This window comes from Mastomys coucha, unplaced genomic scaffold, assembly GCF_008632895.1.
Source record: "Mastomys coucha isolate ucsf_1 unplaced genomic scaffold, UCSF_Mcou_1 pScaffold3, whole genome shotgun sequence".
Taxonomy (NCBI): Eukaryota; Metazoa; Chordata; class Mammalia; order Rodentia; family Muridae; genus Mastomys; species Mastomys coucha.
In genome coordinates this window covers 44055596-44068366 of record NW_022196909.1, presented here as the reverse complement: position 1 = coordinate 44068366, position 12771 = coordinate 44055596, and the positions used below count along the sequence as shown (strand labels likewise).

General features: G+C 49.9%; 1 protein-coding gene across 6 annotated transcripts in view; it reads left to right on the top strand.

Annotated features, from left to right (window-relative positions):
* Positions 1-12771, top strand: part of Slc37a1 (solute carrier family 37 member 1) — a 58007-nt gene that overhangs the window by 14481 nt on the left and 30755 nt on the right. For all 6 annotated transcript variants that reach the window (XM_031347555.1, XM_031347554.1, XM_031347557.1 and 3 more), the window contains 5 exons: positions 4990-5122; positions 5806-5884; positions 8598-8733; positions 10610-10686; positions 11594-11760. In XM_031347555.1, the coding sequence (XP_031203415.1) occupies positions 4990-5122; positions 5806-5884; positions 8598-8733; positions 10610-10686; positions 11594-11760 (592 nt within the window). The remainder of the gene's footprint in view (positions 1-4989; positions 5123-5805; positions 5885-8597; positions 8734-10609; positions 10687-11593; positions 11761-12771) is intronic.

Genomic DNA, 12771 nt, shown 5'->3' with positions numbered 1-12771 from the left:
AAAAAAAAAAAAAAAAAAAAAAGCCAGGGCAAACAGAAAACAAAAGTTAAAAAGGCCAGAGTTGTCAAGGAAAGCTGTTTTCTGAAAAATTCCAGTGCCTCCTGTGGTCATGGGAAAATCTCAGCAGAGGTTTCCACCTTAGACAAGGTCTCTCTAAGTGCCCCTAGCTGGCCCAGACTCACCAAGTAGAGCGTGCTGACTTCAGACTCACAGAGATCCAGCTGCCTCTGCCTCCTGAGTGCTGGGATCAAAGGCGTGCCTGCGCTGTCATACCCAGCTAATTTTTTAATCAAATAAAAGAATCCTAAAGTTTATATGAAAAGATGCTCCTTAGGAATTAATCACCAAAGACAGGCGTGGTAGAGTACTCTACTAATGCCAGCACTCTGGAGGCAGAGGCAGGAAAAACTCAGAGTTTGAGGCCAGCCTGGTCTACCTACATAGGGAGTTCCAGGACAACCAGGGCTACATAGAGAGCGCCTATTTCAACAATAACAACCAAAAAAAAAGTTATAAGATCACCAGGAAAAGTATTCAAAGATAACTTTTTTTCTTTTTTTGGATTTTTCGAGACAGGGTTTCTCCGTGTAGCCCTGGCTGTCCTAGAACTCACTCTGTAGACCAGGCTGGCCTTGAACTCAGAAATGGGCCTGCCTCTGCTTCCCAGGTGCTGGGATTAAAGGCGTGCGCCACCACCGCCCGGCTACAATTCTGTTTTTAACTCCGGAACTGCTGCCTGGGTAATCTTGTCAACTGGATGGCTGAGTGATGCCCAGGAGGTGAGAGAATACCATTAGATCACGCAGGCTCTGACCCATAAGTAGATTAAGCACCACTGGATTCCTATTTGAATAGACAGAAGGGACTTGGCGGAAGTCTCTAGCGGGAGGAAATGGATCACTTGGGGGTGGGTCTTAGAAGGGCGTGTCCTGCCTAGGCCCCTCCCACTGCGATGCCCCGCCTTACCACAGCTCAGAACCTTGAGACCAAGGACAGCCCACTGTCCTGGGAAACCAAGAGCCAAACTACACCCTTTTATAAGTTAGTTTTCTCAGGCATTTGGTCACAGCTATCCAAACAAGCATCCATAATTAACATCTTCTGGTTTTGTTTTGACAGGGTTTTTACTGTGAAACCCAGGCTGGCCTTGAGAACTCGCAGCGATCCTGCCTCAGACTTCTGAGGACAGCATGTCCCCACCACACCCAGCTAGTATAAACGTCTTTATTGCAGCATCATTTCTACTGACCCAGAGGGAAAACAAAATGCATGAACATATTCAATAGGTGAAAGTTTGAGAAAATTATGACATTTTTGAGTAAAAATTTAGGTCACCAAAGATAGGGGATAGGGTCCACTCTTTTTTTTTTTTTTTTTTTTTTTTTTTTACTTTTGAAGTTACATTTATGTAAGTACGTATGTGTGTATGTATGTATGTATGGGGAGGGTGCATTAGGAAGTCAAATGGTGTCCTGTATGAGTTGCATCTATCCTTGTACCTGTCCTAGGGATTGAACTCAGGTCCTCAGGCTTAGCAGCAACCACCCGTGCCAGTTGAGCCATTTGACTAGCTCTGACACTCTTTTGATTGATCGGGTCTTTTGTGTGTGTGAGAGAAAGGGTATGTGTATACACATATGTGTGCAAGCACGCTTATGTGTATGCAGGTGTACATGTATGTTCATGCATGTAGAAGCCAGACATCAACTTCAGGAGTCATTCTTCGGTTGGATCTCACCTTGTTAGTTTGTGTGTTTGTTTGGTTTGGTTTGACTTGGTTTGGTTTGGAATCACTGGCCTGGAGCCTGTCAAGTAAGCTAACCTGGCTAGCCGGCTGTGCTTAGAGACCTACCTGCCTCCACCTTCCCATTGATAGGATTGAAAGCATCCACTGCCACAGCCAGATGCTCCCCACCCCCACCCCAGCATGGGTTCCAGAGATCCAACTGAGGTCTTCATGCTTGCGAGGCAAACACTTTTTAACTCACAAGGCTAATCTCCCTGATCAGTTTCTATTAACCAACTGCTGTAGCTGTAAAGCTATGTTTCTCATCGGGACACGCCCCTCCCCCAAATGTTCCCTTGGCCATCAGTCTGTGGGAGCCTAGTGTGTCTCACTGCAGTCCAGCGCGTGAGTTTGTTCTCCCACAAATGCCGGGTTTTCAGAACAAGCATCATTGAACAATTAAAACAGAGCAATGGTATTGAGAACTAAAGTGCTTAGTTAAATATCCTCTGAGTTCTTTATCCTTTTGGAGGTAGCCTCCCAGCAGGGCTACAAAAAGAGCAAAGATAACATTTCTAAAGTGAAAGACTGGGGAAATACGATGTCCATCGAGACCAGAGGTTAATTGCAGGAGCCTTGCCAAACAAAGTAGAGTCAACCTGTAGGTACTGGCCGTGTTAGAGGGCAAGGACCTGGGCGGTGCTCCCTGTGTGAACTCCATCCTTCAGCCACCCTATGACTTCATTCTTTGTCATGCTGGCTTCAGAGCTGATGGCCAGAGGGTGTGACTGAGGTCAGTCAGTTACAAGCAGCCACAGTAGTCCACAGTCCCAGCCTTCGTCTGCCTGTAACCAAGAGCCCGTGACCCTAACTCAACAGGGTGCTCCGTGCTGCTGCTCCCCGTGGGCAGGACTTGAAAACCTTTCCCATGGCTTATGGAAGATTTGAGATCCTCTCTAACCTGCTCTGATTTCCACAGGTGATGTGCCCCAGACAGGTTAAGCCACGGGAGGTGATGTGAGAATTCTATTTCGAGCACAGCCTATAGAATCCATATCCCTCACTTCTGTGCAGGGTTAACAACATTAGACACTTGCTTGGTGTGGCAGAGGAGTCCCCCCTGGCCTGTGGCTGTCCTCGGTGAACCATAAGAGGAAGGCCTCCTAGGGTGTGGTGGTCCTGAGAAAGAGCAGTGTAGGGCAGGTGCTAACTCTCACCTAGTAAGGTAGCCAGAAAACTAACCAAAAAGGTAGAAATGGGAGGCGCGCGCGTGCGCGCGCACACACACACACACACACACACACACACAGTCACAATTTAGCAACCCCAGCAGGGGTAGTAGCCTGTGTGAGGGAAGGGACATGTGACCGTGTCCTCTTCAACATGACAAAGAAGCCAGAGCCTCTATGACACATGGATACCACCAGTGGAAGCTTGTGGGGAGACCATCACTTCAGTTTGTAATAAGGTGCTTTTTTTTAAAAAAAAAAAAAAGATTTATTTTATTTATTTTAATGTATATGAGTACACTGTAGCGGTACAGATGGCCGTGAGCCATCATGTGTGTGGCTGCTCTCCGGCCCGCTCGCTAGCTCCAGTGTAATTCACTGTAGCTGTCTTCAGACACACCAGAAGAGGGTGTCCGATTTCATTATGAGTGGTTGTGAGCCACCATGTGGTTGCTGGGATCGAACTCAGGACCTTCTGAAGAGCAGTCAGTGCTCTTACCCGCTGCGCCATCTCGCCAGCCCCAGGTGGTGAGCTTTTGGGGTGACATTTAAGTCAGCGTAGCACAGGGATGTGCACAAAGCCTTTGTTGTAGAGAAGCTACATCCATGCGCCGTGCTGGGGCTCAGTGACTTGTGTCCAGAAATCTGGTGTCCAGCCAAATTGACCAAGGCAGGCTTTCAGATGATAAGGCCCCATGGTAGCTATTCTGTCCTGATGGAGGTAGACAAGCCTACTGCCTGCTTGGCGGCTCCTTGCCCCATGCTGTATAGCAAGATCGGCTTTCTGTACCAGCCTCCAGGCCCCACGACTCAGGATCCAGCTCCTGGACACTGGAAGGATTTCTCATCTCCAGAGGAACATCTCCCTGACTACCTTTCACCCATACCTGATGGGTTGCTCCATCTGAGCTTCATTAAATCTAGCGGTAGGAGACACAGATGTGACAGTGAGTTCCCTGCCCTCAATTTCCCCAGGGGATAGTTCTGGCTGCTCCCTCTGGAAGTGTGGCCTCCTTCTTCAGGTGGCCCCATCCCATACACCATGGAGAAAGGCCGGTATCCGGTGTCGAAATCTCTAGTCTATAAGTGAGCAGCAGCCTCGTGTGCAGATGGGGAGACTGAGGCAGGACACTTGTGACTTGTCAGTCTTCACAGTCCCCAGCCATGTCATTCCCTCGGTTTCCATCACCAGTCAGGTGTCTCTAACCTAATACAGCTTGCTGGTCCTGGTAAGGTAGGCTGGTGGCCATCTGCCTTGCTGGTGTGTGTGTGTGTGTGTGTGTGTGTGTGTGTGTGTGTGTAGATAGATAGATAGATAGATAGATACATAGATACATAGATAGATACATAGATACATAGATAGATACATAGACACATAGATTCATAGATAGATGTGTGTATATGTATATAAATATATTTTTTTCTAAAGTTGGAGAATGATCTGTACACAGAAAAGAGCATTAGTCTTAAGCATCTGTTTGACAGGTCTTTGCCTGTACACCTGGGGACCCAGGATCTAGGTTAAGGCTTTTCCAGCCCTCTGTGCCAGACCCTACCACCCGCTTCTAAGTAACAATAAGATTTATCTCGCCACTAGAGTGTCGCGTCTCTGCTTGAACTGGTGGAAATGAAATCGCACCGCCCGAGTTCCTTTGCCTCTGTTTTCTTGAGTCTCTCATTCTTCCACTCCTCTGTAGAATTCAGCTGTCTAAATCTAGCAGTTAACCCTGTCCTTCCCCACCCCCCCCACCCCCTGGGGCAGCCCGTCAGGGATGACTGGCAGTTGATCTTCAGCTTGGGGCACTCTTCCCTGATGCTACCCTCCGTGTTAGGCCCTCAGAGGCTGCTTTAGTGGTGGCTGCTGTGTAGGCATGAAGTGGAGTTATTACAAAATGCTGCTAGAACTTTCTGTTAGACTCCTGCGGACCTCCATTGCTCGGTGAGGAGGGAGGGCCACTCAGGCTGTCCTGGCTGAGACATCCCAAGTAAACAATTTTTCCGTCTCCCCCCTCTCCTCATCTCTGCCTGCCATAGGGCGAGCTCCACAAGCAATGCACTGCAGGGGATGAGCCTGAGGCTAGATTCAGTGGCCCAAGCAGCAGTACCAGGCATGGCCCCACCCACTGGCTCCTGAACAATGAGACCGACTGTGGCTGGGCCCCCTTCGGTGAGTTTGGGTCAGACCCTCTGTCGCCCAGGGATCTTGGCAGCTCTCCACTGGAGTTTCTACAGCCTGGCTAGTCTCAGGACAGGGATGCCATCCTCGGCTGTGAATGCCTTTCAGTGACAACTGGCCCGTAGCAAACATTACTCTGCAACCAACTGTGCCTACCTGCTACAGGGCTACCCACTCCATGAGGTATGTCTGTGCTGGGGAAGTCTCTAGCAGATAGCCTGCAGTGTGGGCGGTTACATGGAAAGCCAAACCCACCACAGCCAGTGTGGTTTGCCTCCAATCTGAAGGACACATTCAAGGACAACTTGAAGAATAGGTGACTTTATTTTCCTTCACTGGAAGCTGGCCAGTAGCCAGGCTGTGACGTTTTTTGGTGGCTTTGTTTTGTTTTGGTTTGTTTTGGTTTGGTTTTTGGTTTTTCCAGACAGGGTTTCTCTGTATAGCCCTGGCTGTCCTGGAGCTCACTTTGTAGACCAGGCTGGCCTCGAACTCAGAAATCCACCCGCCTCTGCCTCCCAAGCACTGGGATTAAAGGTGTGCGCCACCACCGCCAGGCTTGTTTTGTTTTTTAAGAGTTAGAGCCCTCCCCTTCAAAGGGATTTACAGAATAAAGTTTGTATTTTATAACCCAGCTCGACAACATACCAAATAATTCTGAGCCTCTCTGTTCGCAGATAAGAACAACTACCAGCAGCTGCTTGGAGCCCTGGATTACGCCTTCCTGTGTGCCTATGCCATCGGGATGTACCTGAGGTAGGGACACCCACGCTTGGGCCCTTCCCAGTCTTATGGGCCTTTCAGTACAGAAAGGTTCCTTTCTGTCATAGGACGGACCTAGGAGGTATTAGATGTTCCTGGGCTCAGGGGGCCAATGAATGCCTGATAAAAACCTTGTTGATGTTATCAGCCCCACCACCTTTTAAAATAGCATCGTGAAAGGGTTAGAGAGATAGAGAGATCACTCGGGGGTAGGATGAATGCCTAGCATACACAGCATATAAGAGACCCTGGGTTCAAGCCCCGGTACCAAGGGGAAAAATAAGGAAAAGCATTGTAGAGACTACCAACCTTTATCCCAAGAGACTTTGTTTAGACACTGATCTTTCAGAGCCTGGAAGTCTCTTTTTTTTTTTTTGGTTTTTCGAGACAGAGTTTCTCTGTGTAGCCCTGGCTGTCCTGGAACTCAGAAATCCACCTGCCTCTGCCTCCCAAGTGCTGGGATTAAAGGTGTGCGCCACCACTGCCCAGCTCAGGATGTTCTTATAAGTGTTTAACTGTTTCTCTTAGAGCCTCCCAACATGTGGAATCAAGACCCAGGGTCCTTCCCAGCCCAGGAGCCCTATAGTGGTGACATATTGACAAGTGGTGGATATAGCCTTTTTTATCAGATACAAATGCCACACGGAGCTCAGAGCTTATGTGGATGAGACAGTAGGAGGAGAGGTACTCTCCTAAGGTAGGAGAGGGTGCTCAAGCGCCAATGTATGAGGTACATTGGATGTGCAAGTCTACAGTGTATGAGGCCAAAAAGAAATAAGGTGCAGGGCAGGGTCTCCACCTTCCTGCCAGCCAATATATCCAGCCCAAGAAACCTAGCCTAGTAAATAAAGCTGGCTTCTCATCTCATCTTTATGGGCAAAGGTAGTTTCTCCCTGCAGTTCACCAGCGAGTTTATCAAAGTGGGATTCTGTTGGGCATGAAGTTCATAGAAAAGTCTCCAAAGGGAGGTGAGGATGGCCCTGAGGATGTCACTGATGGGTCTGGTGCCCTGGCAAGAAGGCAGGACAGCCCTCAGAGCCTTGTGAGGTTACCATGGAGGTCATGACAGTGAGTATCATGTGACTCTGCAGGCTGAATGCACACACGGGAGGTGGGCACACCCAGGTCTTGCCTGGCAGGATCAGCAGGTGTGGCATGGGTGTGAGTCCCGTGTGAATCAGATATGATACAGGGTGGTGTCCATTCCTCCAGAATTGTTCCTTAAATCTCACAAACAGAGGAGATGAGAGCCGGCATCAGGTGGCTATAGTAAGGGGACACCTCCCAGCAGTAGCCAATGGCTCTTGGGAGCCCGTATGATCTGTCTCCTGATCTCTGAAGCGAGCCCAGTCGAGTGGATACACCTTAACTCCAGACTGCTTTCTAGTCTCTGTGGTCAGGTTCTGCTCAGCTGAACACGTTAGCCAAGCGTGTTGTCGTTGGACAACTCTCGTGTAATAGTGCTCACGGGTCATTTGCGTGGCTCTAGGTAGATCTTTCCGGTTTGGTGAGCGCAGAAGGGGAAAGCTCGCTGGCAAGCAGGCTCTGGGGATAACTCACGGTCACTTACTCCAGGGTGCCGCTCTCAGGCAGGCGGATGTGCGCCTGCGTGCAGGCATCCACGGAGGCCAGTAGAGGGCATCCAGTCCCCTAGAGCTGGAGTTGCGAGCCTCCCGACGTGGGTACTGGGAACCAAATCTCACATCCTCCAGAAGGACACACGTGCTCTTAACCATGAACCTTCTCTGCCTCTCCAGCCCGCATGGAGTTTGGAAAGAGAGCACAAAGGATCTCTCATCGCGAGTCTCTCTGGTACCCGCTGAGATCTGTGCGTCTCCGTGGTGATGTGTAAAGCAGTAGACTGGGTTGGTGGTGATGGATAGCAACCTGTTTCCTCCCTGGCCCGTTATGAAGCTGGGGCCTTGTCAGGTTCCTCAACACCTCTACAGTTTGACCGCTGACCTAACACATCTGTAGCTCACTGAGCCTTACTGCCATCCTAAGGTTCAGGCTCCGCCCCCTTTCAGTGTGGTAGCCGAGGTTATGGGAGGAAATGGTTGCCGTGCAGGGGAGTGTTATCTTTGCTGACCCACTCAATGGGTGCGTTCACTCAGGTTTCTTGGCTACCGCTTAGGATGGGCGACTTGCTCAGGTTCACAGTCCTCCCCTTTCCAAGTCATCGTTTGCAGCTTCATGCTGACTTTTTTGTTTTGTTTTGTTTTTGTTTTTGTTTTTCGAGACATGGTTTCTCAGACTGGACTCAAACTCAGAAATCCGCCTGCCTCTGCCTCCCAAGTGCTGGGATGAAAGGCGTGCACCACCACTGCCCGGCTCATGCTGACATTTTTAAACAGCTCTGTACACTGACTCTGTGCCATCGGTATAAAAGGAGGCAAGAAGTCCTGCTTTGATAGGCAGGATTGGTGTGAATCGTGGTGTGAACTTTATTGTGGGTGTGCTTTTTTTTTTTAATGAGAAATAAAGAGGTTTTATTTTTGTCTTTAATGAGAAATGAAGGTAAGGGATCCCACGGTAGTATGTATGTGGGCTCCACAGGGCAACATTCCTGTCCAGTCTCCAATGGTGGGCCTCCTTGGTCTGGAAGCACGGAGACTAGATGACGGGGGACATCCGGGAAACGTGGCTGGAGCTGTTAGCAGTGAGCTGTGCTGTTTGCTCATGGCTGTCTCTTTCCTTGTGACTTCAGTGGGATAATAGGGGAGCGCCTGCCGATTAGATATTACCTGACTTTCGGGATGCTGGCCAGCGGCGCCTTCACAGCCCTGTTCGGCTTGGGTTATTTCTACAACATCCACAGCCTGGGATTCTACGTGGTGACCCAGGTAAGAGCCTCTTCCAGGACGGCACGTTCAGGTCCCAAAGCCCACCTCTGGTAAGAGAGCAGGCGGATGCTAATGAGGGTCAGAACAGCGCTCCGAGGTCAAGGCTCTAGCAGCTGGCCCAGGGAGGCCCTTCCCCTTGTACACTAGCCCCTAGATGCTCATCTCCTGTTTTAGGAGCTGTCAGCCTGGCAGGTCAATGCATCCCTAAAGATCACAGCAAAGCAACCATAGTGGGTGGCCGGAGGAGAAGGAAGGCTTGGCTCGGAGCCATTCCCAGTAGAGGAGGAGTATGAAGCCTTCACTACAGGGCCAGGGAGAAAGGAGAGGTCCTGGAGGTTGTAGAGGTGGGGCCAGAAGCTCAGCCTTGCCCTCCTGGAGGGCCCAGCCTTTGGTGGCACCTCTTAGCTTCTGCCCTCTCCAGCAATCCTGTGGGCAAATATTGACTCGTAAGAGAAATGGGACCGGCCAACGGCTCCCTAGGGCCGAGGGTGGGGAGGTGTGATAGGGAACCAAATTAAATTGACCCTTGTTTGATTTTGGTTTCCACGCCTGTGCCCTTGAGCTTGCTAAAGCTCAGCCTTTCTTTATTCCAGGCATGCAGGCGGTTGCCGATGTTCTTAGCCGCTCAAGTCCCTTGTATTCGAGGCATAGGGCTCCTGTGCATCCAGGGCGTACCTTCCTGTAGCCATTCGGCCATCTCTAGATTGTTTATGGTATCTAGCACAGTGTGAATGCTGTGTCTCTAGTTGTTACGCTGTTTAGAGACCGTTGACTGACTGGTATGAGTGCATCGTAGGCCCGACGTTGCCTCAGGTCCTTCTGCCTTGACTCCTGGATGTAGAAGCCTCAGACTGTAAGGGCACACAGTTAGAAGGGAAAGAGAAAGCAGATTCCCAGAGTCCCTGTATGCTCCTGCAGTAAAGGTCAAGCTGCGGATCCCGAAATAGTAGGCGGGCATAGTGCCCTGTGCGTACTTCCCAGAAGGCGCGTTTCTCCAGTGACATAGCAAGGCACTGGGCTGGGCTTTTTGCTATGGCCTCAGTTCTAACAAGACCACAGTGAGCCTCCTGGTACTGGACCCTCTGTTAAATGCAGGCCCAACCCCTGCTTCCCCAACACCTTGGAGAGGGAGGGAACATATGTCAGGCTGGGTCAAGGCTGTGTTGGCGTCTGAGGAGGAATATTCTTCATGGGCAGTCAGGGGAACACATGCCATTTGCAGGTGGAATTTGTAGCGGTTTATAAACCAGTCTATAAAGAGAAAAGTTCTTGTCTTTACCGAATGTTTAGATTCTAAGGAATCTGAAATGTTTGAGCCCAACCTGTCAGCAGAACGTTCCTGGATGCGGGTCCTGGCTGGGTTGGCTTTATTTTTAAATTTGTTAGGCAAAGTCTTATATGTTACCCAGACTAGCCTCAACTCACAGCATTCCTCTTGAGTACTGGGGCTGTAGGTACGAACCACCGTGTAAGGTTTGAGCTGGCTTTTTTACGTGCGTGCGTGCATGCGTGCGTACATGTGTGTGTGTGTTTGTGTGTGCGTAATTTTATTTTTTGAGACAAGATCTTCTTTTATTACCCAGGCAGATGTCAAATTCCCCTCCACAACAATCCTCCTGCCTCAGCCTCCCCAGCAGATAAGCTGACAGACCTGCACCACTATGCCTGGTTTATACATATTTTATATGTATGTTCCTGTGTATTTTATGTATGTGAACTACATATATATATATTTTACATTTCATAGCCTGAGCTATCTGTAAATATAAACCTCACATCTTGCCACTGGTGGTGAGATAAAGTGCGAGCCCCAGCACAGGGAGGATGGGGGCGGGACCAGCCTCTCCCCTCAGCGTGCCTTCTTTTCTCCCTACAGATCATTAATGGACTGGTGCAGACCACAGGCTGGCCCAGCGTTGTCACCTGCCTCAGCAACTGGTTTGGAAAAGGAAGGTGAGGAAAATAAGGCCCATTTCCAACAGTTGCCCCCTTTACCCCTCCCCCCCACCTCCCCTACTCCCCCCTCCCTGCACTAGATTCAGATGGAAACTAGACCACATTATTTTCAAGTTTTCTTCCAGCCTATTTCAGGAACTTTAATGAGGCTCTTCTTGGAAGCAATGTACTGAAATCTCCAAGATGGAAGCTCTATAGTTACCATGGGGCTCCAGCCTCTGTCCCTACAGAACCCAGACCTTTCCCTTGGCCACTCAGGCAGGGAGTGTGACCCTGGACTCCACACCTGAGAGCTGTATGGCCTCTGCTTCCCTCACGCTCATGGGACATAGAGAGTCTGGAATTTGAGACATTCTGGCAGAGGTCACCCACCTGGTCCATAATTAGCAGGCCCAAGCTGGCTCTGGTGATCTGACTACAGTAGTGCAGTCATTTGTAGTCCCTGCCTAGCTTAGCTGGGGTTAAGTAACCATAGAGACCGCCACCCGAGATGGAGAGGCTAAAATGGGAGATGGACTCAGAAGCCGGATTTAGAAAGCTCGTTTTAGTCATTTGGCACGGGCGCCGGAGTGAGCTTCTGTCACCAAGATCGTCAGCCGACTGCCATGTTTGTGGAGGCACAAATTGAAATCCTCTGCCTTCCAAGAATCGTAGGAAAAGCCCTCGTGCCTCTTTGCGTCGGAGACTCGAGGATCTCTGAGTAGCAGTGAACCATGTCCTGATGCAGCTCAAGGCGCGGTTCTCCTTGGAGCATCTTCAGTCTCGCTCCTCCGGATCATGCTGGTTCCTTCCCCCACCCCCGTACCCCACTTACCCTGCTGCCAGGCTGCCTCACTCTTACCCGGCAACAGATCTCATTTTGACGCTACCTCACCGCTCACGGTTCCATCATGCTGTGTTGTAGGCGTGGCCTGATCATGGGGATCTGGAACTCCCACACCTCCGTGGGCAACATCCTGGGCTCCTTGATTGCCGGCTACTGGGTGTCTACGTGCTGGGGCCTGTCATTTATCGTGCCCGGGGCCATCGTGGCAGCCATGGGGATAGTATGTTTTCTCTTTCTCATCGAACGTAAGTAGACATGGCCCTAGACAAGGCCACCTGGGCTTTAAGGCTTCACCGTGAGATGGTTAATGACGCTGTAGTGCTGTAGGTCCATGCCCGTATCCACCCTGTCTATCCCCTAGCCAGGCCCTGTACAGAGTTTCCCATCAGCCCATTCTGTCTTGGTCTTGCTCAGTTCTCTGTTCTTTCCCAGTTTCCTGTCGACAGTCCTTCCCCTCACCTTCCTGTCCTGATCCTTCTCTCTGAACACCAGCACATGCATCATCAAAGACTCTGAGATCCACCTCATACATCCACCTGAGGGCACAGGCCCAACCCTATGTGCCTGTGCCTGCTGCACCTGCTCACCCCTGCCACCTCCACATGCCGACGTGGACTTTGCCAGCTTGTGTATTCAGCAATGAGCCGTGTCTCGGACAATGTCATAAAACTGTGGTGTGGCTTAAAGCCACAGCTTTTTTTTTTCTTTGTGGTTTTTCGAGACAGGGTTTCTCTGTGTAGCCCTGGCTGTCCTGGAACTCACTCTGTAGACCAGGCTGGCCTTGAACTCAGAAATCCCCCTGCCTCTGCCTCCCCAGTGCTGGGATTAAAGCCCCATGTCTTATTAGGCAAAGTATCCATAGCAATTGCAAGATAAAGCTCATGTTCTATTCCAGTCAATCTCAGACTAATGATTTTGAAAATAATTTTTTTTGTAAAGATTTATTTATTTATTATATGTAAGTACACTGTAGCCGTCTTCAGATACCCCAGAAGAGGGTGTCAGATCTCATCACAGATGGTTGTGAGCCACCATGTGGTTGCTGGGATTTGAACTCATGACCTTTGGAAGAGCAGTTGGTGCTCTTAACCGCTGAGCCATCTCTCCAGCCCCCTGAAAATAATTTTTAAAGCAAAGGATCTGTATGTGAAAGGTTTGACCAGAAGAGGGATCCAGTGCCCTCTTCTGGTGTGTCTGAAGACAGCAACCGTGTGTTCACATACATGAATAAATAAATCTTTTTTTTTTTTTTTTTT